Below are 26,381 nucleotides of genomic sequence, written 5' to 3'. Positions count from 1 at the left end.
ACGTGGCCCGGACCCAGACGACTCGCCGCAGAGATGTCGTTTGGTCAACTGCTCGCCGTTACCCCGCTCTATGGCTGGTCCGGGTATTGAGGGCTGCCTCTTATGACAGGGCAATATCCATACAGAGAAGCTGTTCACTTTGTATTGCGTCAATTCATTCTCTTCAATTTCTTAAAAATTTGACTAACCTTTTGAAAATTATCTTAGAATGTTCTTAAGTTTTGCTGCCTAAAATTGTACTATATAATAATCTTGAACGTTTAAGTATTTGTATGGTTGGCATTCATTCTCTTCAATTTCTTAAAAATTTGACTAACCTTTTGAAAATTCTCTTAGAATGTTCGTTTTGCTGCCTAAAATTGTACTATATAATAATCTTGAACGTTTAAGTATTTGTATGGTTGGCATAATAAATGAATATAAGTACTAGGTAGTAAATTCGTTAGGTCAACACATCGATTGTTGAACGTACCACTACTGTAGAATATTGCTTTTTGGTTAAAATATTTTTGTTGATCAAATGGTAAGTTGTAATTATTACCCATTTTGTAAAGTTTACAAAATGAATCATAGAATCATCGCGCGATGTATTATTCCGTTAAAGTATTTTTGTCAATGTCGCTGAAACTGATATGATATTTAAGAATTTATTCTTTCAAAACATTACGAATGTCATCTGAAATATGTTTAAATAAGTTGAGTTAATGTCGTTGACGAATCGTAAAAATATTCTTCTCTTGAGTGTCACATCCAGGGACATGCTGTAAGAATATATATTTAAAACGAAGAAAAGATTTAAAACAAACTCGAGATTTCAGTAGACAATTTGTTTTGTTATACGAGTTCACGCTTTCTTATTTCAACTGGCGGCGTAATCTCTTTCTCTTGTGATTAAAATAAGCGGTCTTTGTTGTGGAGAGAAGACGGTTCTGTAGTATAATAAAGAGAATGGGGGTCCAGCCACGAGGAGGCGTGGAGGCTGAGGTAATGAAGCGAAATTAACAAAAACCGGAGATAAAAATACGGTGTTTGCTTGGCGTGGGGAGAATGAGGAGGATTTGTAATTAGGAACACGCGAGTGTGCTGGTCAAAACTGAGTGCTAGCTAGGCTGCCTACGTCAAACGTGAATAACACAGTCCCCCTTATAACCTGATTCATAGCTTATTTCCTCGTCTTTGATTTGATTCACTGTAAATCACAAGTTCAGAAAAAATTAAAAATAATATTTTAATCATGCCGTACCATAGTCACAGTTCGAGATAAAATTAGGTATGATTTACTCGTAGACAGCCAAGACTGTTTTTATTCGATTTAGGCTTATGGAGTTTTAAATACAGTAATGTTAAATAATTATTTTATGGAGTTTTAGTTAATTGGATAGACTAATTATTGTTCTCTATATAGCTTTCGAGTCAACATTCAGTGAAATGTTGTAACATCACAGTAGTAAAATGAAATTTATCAGCAGCTAATAATAATACGAAATTCTGACGGCCTTAGTTTATTATTGTAAATAAATAGTTGCAGTGAGCTATGTTTGTCTTACTTTGTGTTGTCGTATGACCATCGCACGTTAGTCCCAATGTCTTGTCTGCCGACAGAGTGTATTTTCACAAGTTGCGGTATATTATAATATTTGTGTTTGGGCGGTTCGCAACGATGTAGTATATGTTTTGTTGTCGACTTGAATGCATTAAGACCAAATAAACTGTATTCTAATGGGCAAGGAACTATGAACCTATTTACCAATATTGTAACAATCAGGAGTGAACTAATATAATGTGCTACCGTGGGTAAGGTGTTATCTTCATCCTCTGATGACACTTCCATTTCGTAAATGGAGGTTACTTTCAGTTACACGACTAAAATACCCTAGAGTGCAATATGAAAATTTGTTTTTCATATTTTTGTGATACAGTCCACTATGTGTGATTAATCGCTTGTCCTTCCATAGTGTTTCTGTAAACCCTCACTCTTTTAGCACTGGTCTGGTACCGAATATCAATTTTATGTAAGTGAAGACAACATAGCTTGTTTCTGAAATTAATTCACCACAAAAAAACTTTTCTTGTTGGAAAGTATGGATAATAAAGTACATGATAGTGCCTTACAAATCTTATTTTCATAAAATTTCATCTCATAAGAATAACTACAGAATACATTATCTTAATGTAAGTTTTTATCGTGTTTGGACTTCCAAATAGAAAACTTTTTGTTAAGTTTGTTCTCTAATATTTATTGCACCACATAATAAGACATTGTATTATTAAAATAGTTTTGTATATTAGGTGTTTATAATGTTTTCCCCTGTCAATGAATACGTAGACGTTTTTCATCGGTCTATTGTACCTAAAACCGGTGTAAAACTCCTCGACCGTTCAGTAGTAAGTAAAAGTCTACTGTTTTAAGCATGCTCTGCAGTAGAGACCTCGCCAGGCCATCACGTTATATCGAAAGCGCCTTGCTGCTGCCTCCACCAATTGCTGCTCCCCACTGAAAGTTTAATGGAAGGCGAACACTCGGTCACATAAAGGTGTACGTGGCCCGGACCCAGACGACTCGCCGCAGAGATGTCGACGCTCAACTGTTCCAATAAAAATTGTAGATGCCCGAGTTAAAGTGTAATTAATTACTAGAGTTACAATTACAGCTTGTTCACTTGCGGGTTTATATAAATTATGAAAAACTAAATTGTAATATGATGCCTATCTGCTGGTGGCGTACAGTTGCGCAAGCCCCAGGTAGGCTGAGTAGGAGAAACATGCCCGGCTTGGCCACGGAATAGCATTTTTACCATTTCCAATACCTCTTCTAATGAAACTCGGCTTATACGAGTACAATTGGTATGACTCCTGTTTTATATAAGCAGTGTACGGCATAGTAACACCATACATTTATAATTGGGATTAACTGTCAACTAATAATAAACTTAGCACATGAGCTGATGTAGGATATTTAATCGTAACCCGATTATACATATACAGGGTGTTTGAAAAGTATGGGTACGGCTTAATATTTTAAAAACCATAGGAGATAACATCTATAAACTTTGCACAGTGTCATATGGCTATGTAAACTATTTTTCCTTGCTATTACCATGACATGCCAACCATGGGGGGACGGCCCACAGAGGAAAACATGGAAATCTTAAATTGAAGCATGGGTCGAGTGATAGAGCTCATTTGAAAGAGCTCACTTAGTAGAGTTGAATGCCGCAAACCGCATCTCAAAAGGTTTATCCAATCAGAAATGGCGGCTTGTTTTAGGTACACATTGTTAAGTACATTATGCGCTGCCATTTCTGACTGGATCGTCGTATTCTGATGCGGTAGGCGGCGTTTCACTCTACTAACCAATGTGTTTTCACTGACTTTTTTTAATTAGCAAATTATGTCATAAATTTATAACACAATAAATAAAACTAAAATCATTGGTATTTTCAAATGAGGTATCACTCGACCCATGCTTCAGTTTAAGATTTCCATGTTTTCCTCTGTGGGCCGTCCCCCCATGGTTTGCATGTCATGGTAATAGCAAGGAAAAATAGTTTACATAGCCATATGACACTGTACAAAGTTTATAGATGTTATCACCTATGGTTTTTAAAATATTAAGCCGTACCCATACTTTTCAAACACCCTGTATACTAGATGCTCCAAAAGTCCCTATTGAGTTTTATATCAACCAATATCCATGGGAGGATCATTATAAGACTAAAAATTATGGTTTTTGGGACATATGAGCAGCTAACTCCAAATCCGAAGATGGGGGATGGCCTCACTCTAAAAGGTCTTGTAGAAGAAGGACAACCTTCTCAATCCAGTACAAAATGGTGGCATTCATTTTTAAAACATACGCTAAAATCATACAAATGTACGATTTAACAAATGTATGATTTTTAACAAATGTTAATAACTATCTGTGTTAGTAATTAAGTAATTAATTATCACAAAGGAATGTTATGCAAGTACATGCAATAAAATTTATTTAAAAAAATAATCTTTAGCTCGCCTGTATTGGGTTTATTTGCCATGAAGTTGGGTTCTTTAATGCAAGACTTTAACATAATCAAAAGTGGTTTTAGTTTTGTATGATTTTATGCTATATAAGGAAGACGAAGCAGAATTGATTTTACAAAATAGAAATAACCTAACCCATGGTAATGATGTACGAACTACAATAACCACTAAAATGCAATAGATAATTACGGGAGCTAGACTAACGTTCTTTTCTTTGTGGATGCAGAACAGGTGTATTTCGAACATAACAATAAAAGACTTCATTATATTTTTTAATCATGCATTTATTCTATTATTTGGTGTCACCCTAGCCACACAATTCGTAGACTAGGATTGATAACCGCTCGGCCACCCTGGGTTTTCAAATGTATTTTTATTCTCACACATTTTTCCAATCGTTAATATTATAAGCTGAATTTCAACAAAAACCGATTACTCGTGGCGCTGAAAGATGTCATTTCTGTCTGTCTGTCCGCACGATATCTTGAAAAAAAAAATTACCTATAGACTTATAATTGTGCACAAGGCCTAATTTTTTTTAGGAGGAACTCGGTGTTCGATGATGGTGCATGTCACTCCATGGAATTTGGCTGAGCGTTAGCGAATATCTTTACATTGGTCATATGGGTAACTATTATGGCAATGTGAAAATATCAGAATAAGTAAATTTATAAACAAACTACGCACAAAATACAGCGCGATTTAAACATGTGATTAATAAACATATGTAGACTTACTATCCTAACACATACAACAGTATAGCAACTTGGCGTGATTACTTTTATTATTTATTATGAAAACCAAATTCAAGAACAAAAATGTGAATGTTTCATGTAGCAAGATATGCGCAAGTGATTTCTTAAGTAGACAAAATTTTGTATTAAACTTCATTTCAACAAGAATATTTTTTGTCTCCTTTCCTCATCTCCGTGTCAACTTCTTTTTGTGTGGTTGTCTGTTTGTCTGTCTGGTCGAGAATGAAAGGAAGTACAGATTTGAAATTGTGTATGCTATGCCTGTTTACGACACGTGGTACGCGCACTCCTAGTCCTTCCCTGTACTATTGTAAACGTTACGTTTGGCTGAGCAATACGGATTAAAACTGTGCGATTAAACCGAAGATTGCCGCAGAAATGAGTGTAGGATAAAAGTAATTTCTGTTTACTAGTGTTGAGTGTTGGGGAGGGGGAGGGCGATGTAGTTAGCGTTGCGGACGTGTAACGTGCCCGGTTCCGTATTATTGGCCGGCACCAATAACACGGGCGGCGGGGATAATGGGCTCATGTCGTCGTCGTGTTTTGTTTGCGACTGATTCCAGTTATTACAGCGTGTAGTCTGTGGCTGCGGTACAGCGCGGTGCGGAGCGGCGAGACGGAGACTAGCTATCTCACGTCGCCACCCTGCGCGCGCGCAAATAAATCGTTTCTTTTCTCATAATCGCGGAGACAGACTTTCAGGTGCAACGGGGAGATAGGGGAAATAAAGTGTGATGAGACGCGAGCGAGCGAAACGTGATGAAGCTGGGCTGTTTATGAAATTAGAAGCTTTTTGAAAATTGCTAAGTAGAACATGGTCTTATCTCATCCGCAAACGTAATTTTCTTAAGTATTAGATTTGTTAGCCACCTTTTCTAAGAATATTCTTTAAAATGTCTCTTTAATGTTTGTTAATTATGTCTTAGAAATCTTGTTTGTTTTAATAGTGTGTAGTGGTGATTTCATTATGAGAAATATTTATGGAATTTGTCTTCAATGCTGAAATAGAGGGCAGATGATCTGGTTATCATACATATTTCTGTGATTGATATTGTTTATATATGTATCGCTGTTGTGTTACCTTTTAGTTACTATTATAAGGTTAATGAGTTATAATTACTGTATAACGTTAATGAGTTATTAAAGAACGTTATGGAAGATTAGTAAATATTTAGGCCTACTGTAATGAGGTTTGATAAACCATCTCTTATACTGTAGCAGATTCAACCGAACCGACCAACAATCTGAATTTATAGTTATCGATCTAAAGACGTTGGAGTGAGTCTGCTTAACAACGAGATTATGAAGAGAGGTTTTCAAGATCAAAAGACTTGTATCAATAAACTATTCCTAGAATTTTCATAATTCGGTTTTGCTTATAGTCATCACAGATTAATTAAGTTTTTAATAAGAAGAATAATACTTCTTATTTTTCTGAAAACATAAAAGCTGTAGATAGTGGGAAGAGTTGGCGATCGTATAAGTTGCTGAAAGTCCATATGTTGAACTGGCTGAATAGTTTTTCCTCGGCTCCAGTCTCCAGAGGTCGGTCGACTGCATTGCGGGTCATAAACAATCGGATGTGAGGTTATGGAAGAGCTGCTGGGATCGTGACCGCAGCGCGGGCTGCTACAGAGGTTCCCACGATCCGCTCTCGTTCTGAGGTCACTCTCTCCCCCTCCGCCCGTACCGCAGCCGCTGCTGAGCCGATCCCTTTAACGAGAGAAAGGCACTTGCTTCTTGCCGACTTGCGGAACCGTCTCCGGCCGCTAGATCCACTCTGGATATGCGCTAGTGGGTTAAACATAACTTTAACTTCAGCTGAACAAACAATTGGCTTGCTACTTCTGCTTGCTCCTTTACAGGGTTTTCTAAGCCAAGTGATGCAGCTGTCTTCACATTTTCTTTTTTTTTATCCAAAGTTTTAGTTTCTTCTGAAATAAATAGTTTATAATCTTAGTCTATCCTCATTCTATAAGTCCTTTTCTATCGTTCTAATACTGAAGTTATTACATTTGGAATGAGTAAACTACGTAGCCTTCGTAAACTATCTAGGAAGTCTCCACAGTCGGTTATCTCAAAGCTCAAACAGTTCACATGGTAATTTATCGCTTTTTTGGCTATTCTGATTTTTTTTTACAACAATCATAAGTTGTATTATTGAAAGTCCATCAATATTAATACAATGTAATCAACTGTTCGTTATTTGTTTCTGAATGAATTTACTTGGCCGTGATGGCCCAGGAGTAGCGAGCGGATCACACGAGATTCCTGTGTGAAATGCAAGTGAACCGTAGCAGTGTAATTGACGGCGGCCGTGAGCCGAGAGAGGAGGAGAGTGGCGGTGGCGGTGGCGGTGGCGCGGCGCGGTGGTGGTTGTGGCACTCGGCAGAAGAGCACAGCCTCAATCACATTTGCAAGTATAATCCTCACAACGCCACACTATTAATTCATTACTGACTCGCTGTAGCTCTCTGCCACCCGTCACAAATACAGTAAGTGGATATAATAGGCTGCTCATACTGGACGGAATCGGTATAAATTGTTTTCTCAGTTTAATGTTCAGCCAATGATGTCATTGTTTGGTCCGGATAAGGTTGGATTATCAAGTAAAAGGGCTTTAAAATATATAACAAGGTTAACTTTAAGGTGTGTGCTAAATAAAGTTGTACGCTGCTTTGAATTGTCGCAGTTAGTATGTACAATAATTATTAATACTGCGTGAATTTCAGAGAAGACATGTTTCCAAAATACACAATATAATTATTTTTAAAGTGACTTGTACGATGTCTTTATTCGTTTATAAACATTTCCTAATCTGAAACTATTCTTGAAACACTCTTATTTCTCTCTATTCCTTAACAATGTAATATGTATTGAGAATTTATACCAAGAGAGAAGCTCTGTTTGAAATATAAACGGAAAGCTTTTTAAGGAACAGGATAATATACAGGTCAAGTATGTTGTTAATTTGCTTTAGCTAATGTATTCCTGTCACATTCCAAATTAGCTTATCAATCCTTGAGTGCTATCACGTTTCAAACAAAATATGCAGGATGATTAGGACACCACCTCCGCGTTCTTAGAATCTGCATAAAAATGTTTACATTCTTGGTTCTAGCTGAGAATGAATTTATCTATATCCTGTTTTACACCCTGTGGCCAAGAGAACGACAGTAAACCGATTGCGAATGTGTCGAAAGCTGATACAAATACGTAATTTCGAACATGTCACGAAGTAGTCGATAAAAAGGGTGAACACTTACATGGTATAATATTTTCTCATTACTGTATATCACTCTAAGGAATTGTAAATTAATGATCAGGACTTGAGTATTGAAGCCGACATGGATTTAAAGTTGTTGTTATAAAACAGTTAAATTGTTTTTTATGCTGAGTAATTTTTCTTTGTCGATAAATATTGTAGCGTGTATTCTTTTCTATCGCCTACTCCTAAGTTCAACAAAAAGTTATTTATGATGAATATCTGCAGTATGATTCATCTGATAGGGAATAGCTTGTATTATTAAGAGCTTAATTATTTTCGTAAACGAATTAACAATTAGACTGTTTTTATTTTATTTTGTATTTTATACTGTACATAATTATCAAGCTTCGATATTGCAGTTGGCACCTTCCATAGTGGAGATGTATGTACTAGCCCGGACATTGATAATTTTATGTTGTTAGCAATTACTAAATAGTGAAAACTACAATATCTGTTCTTGATAGAGTTGGATCGCTACCCCCCAAAATCTCCGCCCTACCACCACAACTTTCTCTCGGTTTCACATCTGTAACGGAATTTACGTAATATTTTCTCATAAAGTAGTACACGCAGTCTTACTGGCTTATGTAATAATTTTGTATAGATCATTGCGGATTGTATCACACACCGTCATGTCGATCTCATCTAGATTATTACAGATGGTCTCGCGGACTAGCGAGTTAAAATCTCGCCTAGATTGTTACAGATGATCTCACCGACTGAGGATACAACATCTCGCCTAGATTGTTGCACTTGGCTCTGTTGTGAGTAGGAGACGCTAATCGCTTTTTCCCGGTAACACTCTGTTTATGGGCCATTGAGCCACTTGTAACGTTACGAGCACATAAACGTTACAGTGCGGTTTATCACAGTTTTCACGCTTCTCGTCCCCCACACATTGTTGCCGCCGCGCCGCTATACTGCCACCCATAAAGCATCAATTTGGCGATACATTTGTAACTAATGTAGAAAGTGATGTCAAGCAGTTAAATTGTAGCTGTGTTTTATAACCGGTAATTAATTTTGTATATATATATATATAGTATAGAGTGTAAGTCATTTTATTTCTATGATTTGAAACAGTTCCACGTTATCGCGAGACTTAGCGATTGTTTTTGTTGCTAAATTAACATTTTGTTTACTTCGTGCTGCTCGTGTACGGGTCTACTAACATCTGATTGCCACTCTCTTTCGCGACTTCATCAGATTTCACCTTTAAACATCTTTGAAACTTTTATTGGTGAATAGTAAAAAGATGTGCCAATAACATTTAGACCTGTGTTACATTTTCTCAGAAGTGTAAGAATTTTGTTTTTAGGTTGTCACTTTTTTATTAGGAATTCGCTCATAAAAAGTTTTGTTTTAGTAGGTTTTTGTTGATTTTGCGCAGTTTTAAATATTTAGTATCCCTGGGTTATACTAACATTATTCTACTTTTGATGGAATCAGACTTTCTGTGGACACAGGACTATTGTGAAATATCTGGGCCTCTTAGACCAATTCATGGATATTGGTATCCTATTATATTAGACTTCATTGGGATCAGTTTGGTCCAGTATGAACATACTACCACAAGGGGGTGGAATTTTGAAGTGTTCTCAGCGTGGCACTCTAAACTGTTCTCAGGTTTAACAAATAAGTGGTTATAGTATTGGATAGGATGTAGTCAAAACTGTGTTATGTAGATCATATTGGATTCAGTAATTCAAAATTATGTAGAATTACAGACATTTGTCATCGTTACACGTCACAATAAATACAGCACTAGTGAGAGTTTAGCTCATATTTAATAGTGCAGAGCAAGCTCAAAACAAAACTGATCATCAAGTAAACCATAAAGAGTTACTGTCCCGCCTAAACCATTGCCTACTGTGAAGACCCCACGTGACAGAATAGCGCTCTAAAGTTACACCGGACAGTAATTAATTGATTACGTGTACGTACCGGTCAGTGTACGTGATGTGACCGAATCTCGGTTATGGGACGTGTTTAATGGCAGTTTTACATTCACCTATCCGTAACAACGTGTACGTGCTCGTGGAATGTGAGCCAATGGCCAACAACACGTCGCCTCATTTATATACAGTTACGTGGCACTAAGTCGCTCTCTTTTTGGACTATTTAATCAAACGACAATTCAAATCGTGTGACACCCCATCTCCACCGCGTTGTCCCTGTGAACCTATTCACACTAGACCTAAGAAAAGGTACGTAAGTTGTAAGGAACTGCTCGTGGTTTTCCACTCGGTATTGGTGGTATTGCTCAAACTTTTAAGCTAACTTAGAGCTATAAGTTATCTTCTGGAACTTACGAAATATTTGAAGTGTGGTTAGTCTTTTACCTATATTAAAATAAATACGCTTAGATGAGCCTTGAAACTCTACATGTGTTTAAATGTAATTAACTGTTAGTAATTTGATCCAAGATAGACTGTAACAATAATTTAAAGAACATAAAACTCGAAAAACCGGAAGTGTGAAAAACAATGTGACAATATTTAAAATTTGTCTAAACAAAAGTAGATAGACTAAAGATGTTGTACCGGACGAGCTGGATATTCAATTGAACGTATTTAGTCTAGTGTGTGGCTGGGGAAATTTTAATTAGTAAATTAACGCAATAAGAAATAGCTTTAGACTTTCATTCAGAACATTTCAATTACCGTTTATCATCATTACAAATCAATCAGGGTGTACATACAATTTATAATGGTTCTTTTAACTTAAGGAAAATGACGTTTAACGCTTCCTGAAAGCTGCAGGATCTACGCAGAGCCGAAGCTATGACTCGATACAAAGTAAATACTAGTTAAGGTGTGCATAGTGCATTACCATTGATTTTGCATTTACTTCCTTGGTATCGATCTAAGAATAGGCTAATTATGTTGAAACATAAAACTAATTTTACCGAATCTATAATTCGCGTTGAATTAATTATTATAAACGGACAAGTAAAAAAAAGACTTCAGTTTATTCTACTTGGGAACTCAAGGTAAGGGTGAGTGGTTGTGTTGACTTGTGCCGTTGTCGCAGGTTGGCGTCGGGAGGTCGACTCTCCTCGGGTCCCGTCGCGGCACTTAGCGATCGGCCGGTCACTTAGTAAGTGCTCACTGCCACTGCACTCACTCACTCTCTCACAATGGCTACGTCCACCATTTTCGTTTTGCATATCATTTTATTTTTATTTATTTATTTTTTGCTCAAACGCTGAAGATTTATATTGTTTTTGCTATAGCATCTTTTGAAGCTGATTTGTTCAAGGTGTGTTCATTTTTTAGTATAAATGTTAGATCTCGCTATTGGAAATATATCAAAGATAGGTCGATGGTCAATTTTTAGTTTCGTTTCAACATCATATTGCTATTATCTGTTATTAAAGTGAAACCTTTTTTTCTAAGTTATGAATCGCTATCATAAATAAACAAAAAACGTGATTAGCTATAGATTTAGAACTAAAGAAGTAAATTAAAAGTATTTTTGAACACTTAGCTAATTACATTGAGTTTACTACTACTGTAACACACTCGGTGTTGACCTGAAACAATGGCCCGTCACGTCGCATTCAGTCTCCAATATAATAAGTTCGTTAATGCCAAAGAATTGTTCATTATATTGAAAGAGGAAACAATAGGGTCTTAGTGGACCCCTGAGATCCACAAACAAGTAAGATAAGCTATCTATGGATAAACAATAAATTTGCAATACATTAAAAATTACAATTATTTATTATTTATTTAAATGCTCTGATTGTTTCAGTTGCGTCAGAGTCAGTCATTTTAAACTGTGAACATAATTAATTAGTAGTTGATTTAAAGGCTGTATTTGGATTTAGTTAGTAGTTAGTAGTGGCATTTTTACAGATATATGAATTATGAATAATTTAAAAATATTTGAAGAAACCGACTTAACCAAACTTTACGTGTGTAAGGGCTCAAAGGTGGTCGAGTACATTTCTCGCTTTAAATACAAGTTTCATTGCGTCCGTTGCATGTTGCTTAATAAGCCACTTTTCACTGTATCTAATTCCATTTGAATTAGAGACTAAATCAAAATAGTTGAACAAAAAGAAAATCTCCTGTCAAAACAAACAATGTCCAATAGAAGAACTTTGTTATTTGGAAGGAGTGTAAAATACAAGGGATAAAATAAACATTCAGTAAATCATACTATGTACATTTTATATACTTCAGCCTATCACGATGCACAATTTTATTTAAGAAAATTAAATTTCTAAAATTATAATATCAGGATACCACATCTTCATAGATCTAAATTAAGCCATTTTAAATAATTGTACAACTAAGCAAAAACATCTTGTTAAAAGCATGCCTTGTATATACTACAATAGCTATACTCAAAAAATTAAATATGAATAAGGAAGTTCGTTTCGTAGTTAAGCTGGTACACAATATTTTGTTCAACGTGTCATTTCATTTCTTTTAGACCATATCTGCGTCAAAACTACAAGAATCTATTAATGATCAGTTAACAATCGTATTAAAACACACAAAACATTTTACATTCTAAATTCAACTTATTAATTATATAATGAAGCTAAAGAATAACTATATTTTAAAGCTAAAACGCACACAACTGTATATACCGAGATTTATGGTTTATAAATTACTTCAGAATTGGTCTCTGATTTACATAACATTCAAGAAACTGCGATTGCAGGACGTGACGTGGTAATAATAATAGATAGACCACACAGTACACAGTTGCGTCATTTATCGGGCTTGTTCCTCGTGAGATGTGATTTGCCACAATCGTAATGATCACTGCTGTTTTCTGTCTGTGATGATCCATTGATTTTACTTTGTCTTATTTACTGAATACACTAGCACTTTTTTTTATAAAAGTACAAATGTTTCTTAGTTATGATGTTCTTAATTATCAAGTAAGTGTAAGATAGTTTTAGACAATCTTAATGATTTTTTAAATTCAAGATACTCGAAAAATTGGGCAAATTTTTTTATTTATTTTTAAAGTGAACGGCAAAACAAAAATTTGTTGTGTATTTTGAAATATAAGATAATATAATTAAAAAAAAACGTTAAATTAGGATTATAAAAAATATGTACGAAATCCAAAGGTTTTGAAATTTTATGTAATTTAATAAACATACGCAGATGCAAAACAAACAGATATCATATTATTTTCGGCACATGTTGATGATTCACGGTAATGGGCACATTGCCGGAAGTTAATGCTTCATTTTTATTTTGAATAATTTTAAAGTTGCTAACATACTCAATTATTATTAGATGTTTATTACTCAGCTTTCGCATATATCTCTCGGTTTATGTTTTACTGAAGCATCGCTAAACTACGTGTTGAGTATCTTGACAGCAACTGACGTTTATAATAAAACAACTGTCTTTCAATATTGTAAATATGACATCGTGCATATCCGCATCGTCTTGCAACAAACGATACGCCAGAACCCGGCATTCAACATTTACTCAGTATTGGTACCTGTTTGGAAACCTGACGGCAAATCTAAATAACCTTGGAAATCGTCTAAAAATGTTTCGATGTACACCCACCTCGATATTGGTATATTTGTTCTTTTCTCTCTTTCTTCTTACACCGGGCATATCTGTAGTACGTTTAGATTTGATTTTGGTGAAATCTTTTGTTCGGAGATTTGTCATTTTCTTGGTAACAGATACTGTTTACGTAAGGTACAACGGACTTCTAAGAATGTAATGAATGTTTCCTAAAAACCAGGAATTAGAATTAGAAATCGTTATTGCCATTTCACAATATGTTAACTGCAATAAATATATCAAAGATTTATATCCTACTAGAATAACTATAATAATAATTACACAAATGGGTATAATCAAATTTGAAAAAGGAGGTGCAACATGTCTTACTGTAGGCTTAGGTTAGTAGTCCCTCTACTAGTAGTACACTTGGGACTGACGCACGTCGTGATTATATGTACAGGCTGTAACAAATCTAGAATATTGTATGCATGGCAAATTATTATGTAAACATGTATAAGGAAAACTTTGCTGCGCATTACAACAGTTAAAAGCTAACATCTACATTATTTGCCGGCTGATTTTTGTGTATGAGGAGTCAAAATAATGTTTAATTATATTTAGCAACTTTTATTAATATTATTATTGAATTATAATGTTTCTAGTTTTCACGGTATTAAGCTTTAAAACTTTAACCGTCCCCCATATTGAAACATTCTATCATTATACGCATAAAAAGATTTATTTTTCTCGTGATGTTAGATTGCAAGAAAAATAATAGTACCAAAGTTGGGTTTTATATCTTTACTGGTTTCTTAAATAAAAAGTAAAAAACACATATATACAGACAGACAGTCAACGAAAAGGGATAGACCATTGGTTGGGTTGCATTTCCTTTTTTTAGCTTAACTGAATAAAGTTCTAAAGTTTGTGTAAGTGTTTTTTTACAGTCTGTATATATTTAATGAAATACTAGTATCCGGGCTGATACCATGATCACAGTAGAAAGAAACTCAAAACATAATAATAACAATTGTTATAAAAAATAAATGGAATTAAATGTTGGATTTAAACTATGGGCCGAATATTATATGAACTTTTCTTTTAGGCTTCATAATTTTCTAATATAGGAGTTTTATTATAGGTTTGCGTAATGTGAAGTAAATTTTAAGGATCTTTTTAAATTGTTGTTAAATCTTACAAATTTGTAATTCTTCTTTATGACATTCAATGTCCTGTGTATATAGTTTTTATATTTACTTATTTATTTTGTATTTTCTTATTGCTATCATGAGTACCTTAAACCAATATGAACATGTTAGGATTTTATTTTTATCCTACAAATAATAATTATTATTGTTGTTGTTGCTGTATAATATTACATTGTCAGTGATCTATGTGTCTGTAGGTCTTTGCAAAATTGATTTAAAATCGATCGAGGCATTTATACTTTACATATAGACAAGAAATGGAACCACTAAAACGTTTTCAAATATGTTAGTACACTGTTTTTTTTTATAATTTGAATTCTTACTGTTGTTAATGAGGTAGGTAGTTGTATTTATTTTGGCGGCCGGTAGTATAATTTTTAAATCCAATTGTTTCATGGTTTAAATATCAAAATTCGGGTAATTCGTATGTTTGGTTGCATTGTACACGAGAATCTTTCCGTCACTATACATTTTACTATGTTTTCCGGAATCGTTAAAGAATACAGTGAGTTTCATTCATATGTTCTGACGCAGACTATCAATATATGCTCGGTATACGATATATTGTGTAACCGCTGCAGCTAGTCAAAACATGAATGCTGCTAGTATCTAATTATCAACTGCAGCTGGGTCTTAAAAATAAAATAGAAATAACTAACGTATTTTCAAATATTATTAATCATATTATATTTTAAACTTTTACACAATGTATCTTAATAATTTTGTAACATAGTTTAATTTATTATATAAAAATGCAAGTCGCCACTTCACGGATATCTGATACGTATTATATAAGGTTGAAAAAGTCACTCCTGGAAAGAAAGATGGCCTACTAGCTAGTTGTCAGTTGACAGTCGACCCCTCCCCTCTCAGACAACTACCCCTGTGATTTGTGTTTGTTTCTCCCCGTATATCACTGTAGCTGGGGCCACTCCAACACCTATCACGCAACATATACTACCCCGTGCCGTCGTGGACGGTCTGCTAGCCAGTTGTCAGTTGACACTTCATCCTTTTCCCTCTAGGTAGATTGATACCTATGATTCCTTCAGTGTGAACAGACCTTTAAATTTACTTATCATACAATCGATGTTTACATTTGAAAATGCCCCAAAAGGTACTCCTATCCACCAAATTGAACCCTTTGGGGGCATTTTTCAAAGTAAAAAAATAATTTCATAGGATTCCGTGACGTCGAATTAGTGGGAATGAGAAAGAAAAATTGCTACAGTTGCGACAGCTAACGTACTGTACGGTTTGTATGCCTCATCCGGAGTGCGTACTCATGTTTTTAAAAATAGTTAATTTTTATAAAAATGAAGAATTGGTGTACTGGAATTCAATTACACAAGGTACATTAGTTACAAACTCGTCAATTCGTTAATCAACACCATGTGGCGTCAACAACGAAATCAGAAGAGCACCTTTATTTTTTTAAATAAAAATATAATTGAGAACAATAATGTTGTCTCTATTTCTTAATATGTTCACATAGTATTGTATTTTAAGTAAGTAACTTTAAACTGGTGGTTTGTCAGATTAATCCCACATGCTTCAACCTGCGTCCTTATTTCTATCAACCGTCGTGTGCAAACCTCTATTGGTAATTTGGCGGATTTATCGCACATGCTTAAACCTGTGTCTTTATGTTTATCAACTATCGTGTGCATTTCGCTATTGGTGGTTTGTCAGTTTTATCGCACATCCTAAAAACCGTGTCTTTACTTTTATCCACTATCTTGTGCACCTCGCTATTTTTGTTTGAAATTTGTATCACACATGCTTCAACTTGTTTGTTTACTTTTAACAACTATCGTGTGCATTTCGCTATTGGTGGTTTGTCAGTTTTATCGCACGTCCTAAAACCGTGTCTTTACTTTTATCAACTATGTTGTGCACCTCGATATTTTTGTTTGAAATTTGTATCGCACATGCTTCAACCTGTGTGTTTACTTTTAACAACTATCGTGTGCATTTCGCTATTGGTGGTTTGTCAGTTTTATCGCACATCCTAAAAACCGTGTCTTTACTTTTATCAACTATCTTGTGCACCTCGCTATTTTTGTTTGAAATTTGTATCACACATGCTTCAACCTGTGTGTTTACTTTTAACAACTATCGTGTGCATTTCGCTATTGGTGGTTTGTCAGTTTTATCGCACATCCTAAAAACCGTGTCTTTACTTTTATCAACTATCTTGTGCACCTCGCTATTTTTGTTTGAAATTTGTATCACACATGCTTCAACCTGTGTGTTTACTTTTAACAACTATCGTGTGCATTTCGCTATTGGTGGTTTGTCAATTTTATCGCACATCCTAAAAAACCGTGTGTCTTTTACTTTTATCAACTATCTTGTGCACCTCGCTATTTTTGTTTGAAATTTGTATCACACATGCTTCAACCTGTGTGTTTACTTTTAACAACTATCGTGTGCATTTCGCTATTGGTGGTTTGTCAGTTTTATCGCACATCCTAAAAACCGTGTCTTTACTTTTATCAATTATGTTGTGCACCTCCGCTAATTTTTGTTTGAAATTTGTATCACACATGCTTCAACCTGTGTGTTTTAACTTTTAACAAGTATCGTGTGCATTTCGCTATTGGTGGTTTGTCAGTTTTATCGCACATCCTAAAAACCGTGTCTTTACTTTTATCAATTATGTTGTGCACCTCGCTATTTTTGTTTGAAATTTGTATCACACATGCTTCAACCCCTGTGTGTTATTTTTAACAACTATCGTGTGCATTTCGCTATTGGTGGTTTGTCAGTTTTATCGCACATCCTAAAAAACCGTGTCTTTACTTTTATCAACTATCTTGTGCACCTCGCTATTTTTTGTTTGAAATTTGTATCACACATGCTTCAACCTGTGTGTTTACTTTTAACAACTATCGTGTGCATTTCGCTATTGGTGTTTGTCAGTTTTTATCGCACATCCTAAAAACCGTGTCTTTACTTTTTATATATATATAGTCAACTATCTTGTGCACCTCGCTATTTTTGTTTGAAATTTGTATCACACATGCTTCAACCTGTGTGTTTACTTTTAACAACTATCGTGTGCATTTCAGCTATTGGTGGTTTGTCAGTTTTATCGCACATCCTAAAAACCGTGTCTTTTACTTTTATCAATTATGTTGTGCACCTCGCTATTTTTTGTTTGAAAATTTGTATCACACATGCTTCAACCTGTGTGTTTACTTTTAACAACTATCGTGTGCATTTCGCTATTGGTGGTTTGTCAGTTTAATCGCACATCCTAAAATAACCGTGTCTTTACTTTTATCAATTATGTTGTGCACCTCGCTATTTTTGTTTGAAATTTGTATCACACATGCTTCAACCCTGTGTGTTATTTTTAACAACTATCGTGTGCATTTCGCTATTGGTGGTTTGTCAGTTTTATCGCACATCCTAAAAACCGTGTCTTTACTTTTATCAACTATCTTGTGCACCTCGCTATTTTTGTTTTGAAATTTGTATCACACATGCTTCAACCTGTGTGTTTTACTTTTAACAACTGATCGTGTGCATTTCGCTATTGGTGTTTGCCAATTTTATCGCACATCCTAAAAACCGTGTCTTTACTTTTATCAACTATCTTGTGCACCTCGCTATTTTTGTTTGAAATTTGTATCACACATGCTTCAACCCCCCCCCCAGTGTGTTTACTTTTAACAACTATCGTGTGCATTTCGCTATTCCTATTGGTAGTTTGTTCAATTTTATCGCACATCCTAAAAACCGTGTCTTTACTTTTTATCAACTATCTTGTGCACCTCGCTATTTTTGTTTGATAATTATGTATCACACATGCTTCAACCTGTGTGTTTTTACTTTTAAGACAACTATCGTGTGCATATTTTTTTTTTTTTTTTTTTTTTTTTTTTTTTTTTTTTTTTTTTTTCGCTATTGGTGGTTTGTCAGTTTTATCGCACATCCTAAAAACCGTGTCCTTTACTTTTATCAATTATGTTGTGCACCTCGCTATTTTTGTTTGAAATTTGTGATCACACATGCTTCAACCCCTGTGTGTTATTTTTAACAACTATCGTGTGCATTTCGCTATTGGTGGTTTGTCAGTTTTATCGCACATCCTAAAAACCGTGTCTTTACTTTTATCAACTATCTTGTGCACTCTCGCTATTTTTGTTTGAAATTTGTATCACACATGCTTCAACCTGTGTGTTTACTTTTAACAACTATCGTGTGCATTTCGCTATTGGTGGTTTGTCAATTTTATCGCACATCCTAAAAACCGTGTCTTTACTTTTATCAACTATCTTGTGCACCTCGCTATTTTTGTTTGAAATTTGTATCACACATGCTTCAACCTGTGTGGTTTACTTTTAACAACCTATCGTGTGCATTTCGCTATTGGTAGTTTGTCAATTTTATCGCACATCCTAAAAACCGTGTCTTTACTTTTATCAAACTATCTTGTGCACCTCGCTATTTTTGTTTGAAATGTGTATCACACATGCTTCAACCTGTGTGTTTACTTTTTAACAACTATCGTGTGCATTTCGCTATTGGTGGTTTGTCAGTTTTAATCGCACATCCTAAAAACCGTGTCTTTACTTTTATCAATTATGTTGTGCACCTCGCTATTTTTGTTTGAAATTTTTATCACACATGCTTCAACCTGTGTGTTTACTTTTACAACTATCGTGTGCATTTCGCTATTGGTGGTTTGTCAGTTTTATCGCACATCCATAAAAACCGTGTCTTTACTTTTATCAACTAACCTTGTGCACTCGCTATTTTTGTTTGAAATTTGTATCACACATGCTTCAACCTGTTGTGTTTACTTTTAACAACTATCGTGTGCATTTCGCTATTGGTGGTTTGTCAATTTTTATCGCACATCCTAAAAAAACCGTGTCTTTACTTTTATCAACTATCTTGTGCACCTCGCTATTTTTGTTTGAAATTTGTATCACACATGCCTTCAACCTGTGTGTTTACTTTTAAACAACTATCGTGTGCATTTCGCTATTGGTGGTTTGTCAGTTTTATCGCACATCCTAAAAAACCGTGTCTTTACTTTTATCAACTATCATGTGCACCTCGCTATTTTTGTTTGAAATTTGTATCACACATGCTTCAACCCCTGTGTGTTATTTTTAACTAACTATCGTGTGCATTTCGCTATTGGTGGTTTGTCAGTTTTTATCGCACATCCTAAAAACCGTGTTCTTTACTTTTATCAACTATCTTGTGCACCTCGCTATTTTTGTTTGAAATTTGTATCACACATGCTTCAACCTGTGTGTTTACTTTTAACAACTATCGTGTGCATTTCGCTATTGGGTGGTTTGTCAGTTTTATCGCACGTCCTAAAACCGTGTCTTTACTTTTATCAACTATGTTGTGCACTTTGATATTTTTGGTTTGAAATTTGTATCGCACATGCTTCAAACCTGTGTGTTTACTTTTAACAACTATCGTGTGCATTTCGCTATTGGTGTTTGTCAATTTTTATCGACATCCTAAAAACGGGGGTCGTGTGTCTTTACTTTTATCAAACTATCTTGTGCACCTCGCTATTTTGTTTGAAATTTGTATCACACATGCTTCAACCTGTGTGTTTACTTTTAACAACTATCGTGTGCATTTCGCTATTGGTGGTTTGTCAGTTTTATCGCACATCCTAAAAACCGTGTCTTTACTTTTTATCAAACTATCTTGTGCACCTCGCTATTTTTGTTTGAAATTTGTATCACACATGCTTCAACCTGTGTGTTTACTTTTTAACAACTATCGTGTGCATTTCGCTATTGGTGGTTTGTCAGTTTTATCGCACATCCTAAAAACCGTGTCTTTACTTTTATTCAATTATGTTGTGCACCTCGCTATTTTTGTTTGAAATTTGTATCACAACATGCTTCAACCTGTGTGTTTACTTTTAAAAACAACTATCGTGTGCATTTCGCTATTGGTGGTTTGTACAGTTTTATCGCACATCCTAAAAACCGTGTCTTTACTTTTATCAATTATGTTGTGCACCTCGCTATTTTTTGTTTGAAATTTGTATCACACATGCTTCAACCCCTGTGTGTTATTTTTAACAACTATCGTGTGCATTTCGCTATTGGTGGTTTGTCAGTTTTATCGCACATCCTAAAAACCGTGTCTTTACTTTTATCAACTATCTTGTGCACGCTCGCTATTTTTGTTTGAAATTTGTATCACACATGCTTCAACCTGTGTGTTTACTTTTAACAACTATCGTGTGCATTTCGCTATTGGTGGTTTGTCAATTTTATCGCACATCCTAAAAACCGTGTCTTTACTTTTATCAACTATCTTGTGCACCTCGCTATTTTTGTTTGAAATTTGTATCACACATGCTTCAACCTGTGTGTTTACTTTTAACACTATCGTGTGCATTTCGCTATTGGTAGTTTTGTCAATTTTATCGCACATCCTAAAAACCGTGTCTTTACTTTTATCAACTATCTTGTGCACCTCGCTATTTTTGTTTGAAAATTTGTATCACACATGCTTCAACCTGTGTGTTTACTTTTAACAACTATCGTGTGCATTTCGCTATTGGTGGTTTGTCAGTTTTATCGCACATCCTAAAAACCGTGTCTTTACTTTTATCAACTATCTTGTGCACCTCGCTATTTTTGTTTGAAATTTGTATCACACATGCTTCAACCTGTGTGTTTACTTTTAACAACTATCGTGTGCATTTCGCTATTGGTGGTTTGTCAGTTTTATCGCACATCCTAAAAACCGTGTCTTTACTTTTATCAACTATCTTGTGCACCTCGCTATTTTTGTTTGAAATTTGTATCACACATGCTTCAACCTGTGTGTTTACTTTTAACAACTATCGTGTGCATTTCGCTATTGGTGGTTTGTCAGTTTTATCGCACATCCTAAAAACCGTGTCTTTACTTTTATCAACTATCTTGTGCACCTCGCTATTTTTGTTTGAAATTTGTATCACACATGCTTCAACCCCTGTGTGTTTATTTTTAACAACTATCGTGTGCATTTCGCTATTGGTGGTTTGTCAGTTTTATCGCACATCCTAAAAACCGTGTCTTTACTTTTATCAACTATCTTGTGCACCTCGCTATTTTTGTTTGAAATTTGTATCACACATGCTTCAACCTGTGTGTTTACTTTTAACAACTATCGTGTGCATTTCTCTCTTGGTGGTTTGTCAGAATATTCTCGTATTCTACTACCTGCGTCCTTACGTCTTCTAACTGCTTGTGCTTGCCTCTCCTGGCAATTAGTCTAAACTGTAGTACACTTTATCTATCATTCTAGGATATGTAACTCATGTTCATCGACAATTCATTTTTTCTATGTACATCCTTTATCTAACATCAATTATCTAGCATCAATTATCTAACATTATTTTGTCTTCTCGTTAAAAATCCCCTAAATCTGTAAAAAATATTAATATTATTTTATAAATATTAAGTTATGATACTACCTGCGTCTTTGTAGTATCCCTAATTCATGAATGTTTACGGCCAATCCATATACCTGCCTTTCCGTATCCAACATTATCTATGTAACCAATATAGAACACGAAGAACTTTACTCAGTCGGTGAAGGTTTTCGATAGAAGAGTTGTTGCCATGCCCTCGTATGTAGCTATGCATCAGAACCTTTTTATAATAATTAAATTAGTTGCTTTGTGTAAATTCTACATTTACACAACAGTAGCCTAATTACTATGTTAAAATAACTATTAATTTTGTGTATAAGCCTCTTAGACAACTGATTAAAGTGTATAACTTTATTAGGCAACTTATAATTACCTGGAAGTTTGTGTCTGTTTGAACCAACTGTAGGGAGAACCACTGCGAAATCGAGCGGCGGCGGCGCAACAAGATGACGGCGTACATCACGGAGCTGTCGGATATGGTGCCCACCTGCAGTGCGCTGGCTCGCAAGCCCGACAAGCTCACCATCCTGCGCATGGCGGTCGCGCACATGAAGGCGCTCAGGGGTGAGTTGCAAAATACTGTATTATGTACACAATCGTAATTGTTTGTAGCTAAATAAAAAAAGGTATTTGGAAACGTTTTGAAAAAGAAATGTTATACAGCCAAATTATTTATAATACATACGTGTGTTAATTCTGGAGATAACGATGGAGAAGAATTTTCTCCCAATTTCTTGGAATGTAAATGGTAATTCCTTCACGTAATTTTGAAATAGATGTAAACTGTGGGTTAATTGGATTGCATTTCACTATTTTTGTTATCTATCAGTAGGCCTACATCTAAAAATGAAATATAGCTTGATGAAAATAAAAAAAAATAAACCTTGCAAATTATAGATATTTTTATTATTTCCATCCCATGTATAAATAACATTCTTAGTATGACCTGAGATAATTTTAAAATGTATTTGTCAGTTAATACTTAAACACACCGATGGATGTCAAATAATGGGCAAATATCAGACAAATGGTAAGTGGTCTTGTTTTGCTATGTAAGGTCTGAAACTGAGGAACCTACAGTTTAACGTGGTAAACCCGTCTCTTGATTATCCCATTGACAGAGCGAGGTACAGTACCTGCAGTCTAGAAGTGCCAACGTAGAGTGAAGACTACCAAGTCATAATTGCTGAATCTAACCTCATAGTCACATGCCTAACAAATACCTCATCTCCAAGTAGCACATAATTATAATGTTAGTAGCAAGTCTTGACTAGATTAAGATAATTGTTCTCAGACTTTTATGTACTAAAACAACTATCCAAATACTGCCCAACTCAGGTGCTCATGTCTGCTATTATAAACTAATCTACTCACAATCATCCTATGGTGTAGCTTTGTGGGGTGCTTGTGCGAACAAACTATTTTCGAGAATGTTAATTCTTAAAAAAAGCCATCGTACTATTTGTAAAAACTGCAACTTACAGAGTCGTGCAGATCAGCATTCAAAAATATGAAACTGTTGACATCGAAAGCTGCCTCTATATTTTGGAGACGTTTATTTTTCAAGACAAAGTCAAATCCTTTAAGAGCTAGTTGCATACAGTCTTATGAAAGAGGCAGGTATAAGTACCGAGCTGGGAGACACAGAACAGTAGCTTAAGAACGTTTGCCTTCTTAGGCAGAAGTTCAATTTTTCAACCAACTGCCAATTCAATCAAAAATGCTGCGATGCTCAAAGCATTTAAAACTCGTTTGAAGTCCGTGTTGATTTCAAAAGCGTTCTACAGTATATATGAGTTTATTACTTACGTTTAGGAGACCACAAGATTGGTTGACTGACATTGTGGCAAGAGGGATGATTCGGAATGATGAGTATTGAGGTGAATGTAAAAATTAATAAAAACAGGGTAAAAGTAATATATACAGGGTTAATCAAAAGTCTGGAGACACCCTGTTAATATTGTACGGCTCACACTACAAACATTAAGCTCAGCACACCTTTATCTCATGTTATGAAGTAATATTTAGGCATGATTATTACTTCGTTCACCAAAAAAGGGGGATTTTGGGGACAACCTAAAATTTCAAATAATAAACCCCACGAGTGACCCCCTCATTTTGAAGGTCCTGATAAAAGAAAACTAATAACGCGAACTAGGGTCTATATCTTAACCCAGTAGAAAATGGCGATAAATTGAAAGTTTTAGAAGTCAGAATTACTATTTACAATCTTAGGTATAAGTAACCTTTTGGCGCAGCTAAAAATTGTAAATTTGAAGCACCTCTCAGTTACTTCTTATTTTTGAAGTATTAAAAGGGATAATATCGAAGCAAAGCATGGGTTAAAATATCGAACCTGGCAAATAATTAAAAAAAATATTATTGTGAAATCATAACTACAGGACGACTATATCTCACAAGTTATGGACTTTGTCCATTGTCATCAGTTGTTTTCACTAGTCGTACATGGGCTCTGTTTATCAATGGGGAAATATTATTAAAATGCACATTTTCCGTCATGACTTCAACACTTGATATTTTCAAAGTGTTCAATTTCTTATTGTACTCCTGTAAAGTTTTGATATTTTGTTCGTATCATTTTAAATTTTTAAATACATTCAATGTGCGTGTTATGGGATAATCCACTTTCGCTAGCGAGTTCGTATCACGCCTTTCCAGACGCGGCGCAATTTTGGTGACAAGGCTCGTGTGTAGTTGATTTAACAAAGATGTTTAACTTATCCGTTCTTGTAAACTTGTTTAAACACTTTGTGTCAATCATTGTGTAAACATATTGCCAGTACTATACTTTATATAAACTTACATATATGCTCTGTTCTGGTACGTGCGCTTTCAGTTGGAAATTAGACGAAAAGGAAATTGTATAATATAACATATACGCCTTATTTATCCGTATTACTTCCAGTTTATAGCCCCACTCTTAGCGTGTTATAAATATTCTCCTAGACATTTCCCTTCGCATTCATACATGTTCTCACCTAATTAAATATGGCGTTGCGTGTACACGTTCTGTCCGGTGCTGTACATTTTTATGCTTAAAACTCAACCGGCTCAATGTTTTTCTTATTTACAAGATGGCGGTTAAGGCTTTTACATATTTATTCCTTTGAATTTAACGATTATTCATAATATTGTAACAAACAATTGTTAGACCTGTGCTTAAACGGGGCAGATTAAGCTGTAATACTAGTGTTATGAGTATTCTGTTTATATGGAGTTTTAATTTCAATGGTTAAAGGAATGTATTTTTTCGTATTGAGTTTTATGTTATATAATAATTTACCTTATCGTAATTTTCAAAACTTTTATTTGAAATAAGTAAACGATCATTTTTATCACCGTGGTGGAATACACGCGAAAACATTGAATTTATATAATCTCCTGTCTGATGTTAGAGGAGTATTATGTGCATACACGTATCAAAAATACAATACACAAATAATTGGCATTATTATGAGTAGTATTGGAGTAATATTATTTGTTTTACAATGATATGTTTGTAATCTGAAATTGGGATACAGTATTTTTCCTTAAAAATATTTCGAATCTCTGCTTATTAAATTTGTAAAAAAATATTTTGTGAAGAAAGTGCAAAACATCTTTGTTGAATTTGTTCAATTCTATTTCAGTTTATTGTATGTTCCTCCAATGTATTAGTTGAGTGGCTATCACCCCGGGTCGTGGAGTGAGTTGGCACTGGTAGGCCTACACGTGTTTTATGTGGTAACTATTACAAATCAGAGCTTCGTGCAATTCTAGGACTCAGATCTGACGGTCCCAGTATACGAGTATAGCATCAGATCATATCCACCCATTTCGTTTTGACCTTAGTTAGCACATACTAAATTACTTCAACTATTTTATGACGCTGTTTGTTGCCTACATTATTTCGCTCGCGCCGTTGCGGTAGCAGACACGTATATCGAGGGATGTACGTACTGCCGCTACAGAACTGCAGGTTGTGGTGTCGAGGGTGAGCAGTGAGCACCCCCGGGACCGAATTCAATCTTGACAAACTCGCGCACAAAGCAGCGACAATCACGACGAGCTTTGTCTCTCGACTTGTCTTAACTTTCTGAGTACTGTCTGGCGTCATGTGTCATAGACAGTACATTTTTGTTCGTGCGTCTAAACCTGTACTTTCTACTTAAGTTTATACTAAGAAAATATTCATATTTCTTTAGTTCAATGTAA

At 35.0% G+C, this 26,381-nt stretch overlaps 1 protein-coding gene across 9 annotated transcripts in view; it reads left to right on the top strand.

Annotated features, from left to right (window-relative positions):
• LOC124354891 (aryl hydrocarbon receptor nuclear translocator homolog) overlaps window positions 1–26,381 on the top strand; it is a 145,206-nt gene that overhangs the window by 91,160 nt on the left and 27,665 nt on the right. For 7 of the 9 annotated variants that reach the window (XM_046805678.1, XM_046805676.1, XM_046805673.1 and 4 more), the window contains one exon: window positions 22,561–22,730. In XM_046805678.1, coding sequence (XP_046661634.1) covers window positions 22,561–22,730 — 170 coding nt within the window. The remainder of the gene's footprint in view (window positions 1–22,560; window positions 22,731–26,381) is intronic. The other 2 variants (XM_046805677.1, XM_046805674.1) reach the window with 1 other exon arrangement.

Source organism: Homalodisca vitripennis, chromosome 2 (genome assembly GCF_021130785.1).
Source record: "Homalodisca vitripennis isolate AUS2020 chromosome 2, UT_GWSS_2.1, whole genome shotgun sequence".
Taxonomy (NCBI): domain Eukaryota; kingdom Metazoa; phylum Arthropoda; class Insecta; order Hemiptera; family Cicadellidae; genus Homalodisca; species Homalodisca vitripennis.
Note: the sequence above shows the minus strand (reverse complement) of the source record. Positions and strands in the feature narration are given on the sequence as shown.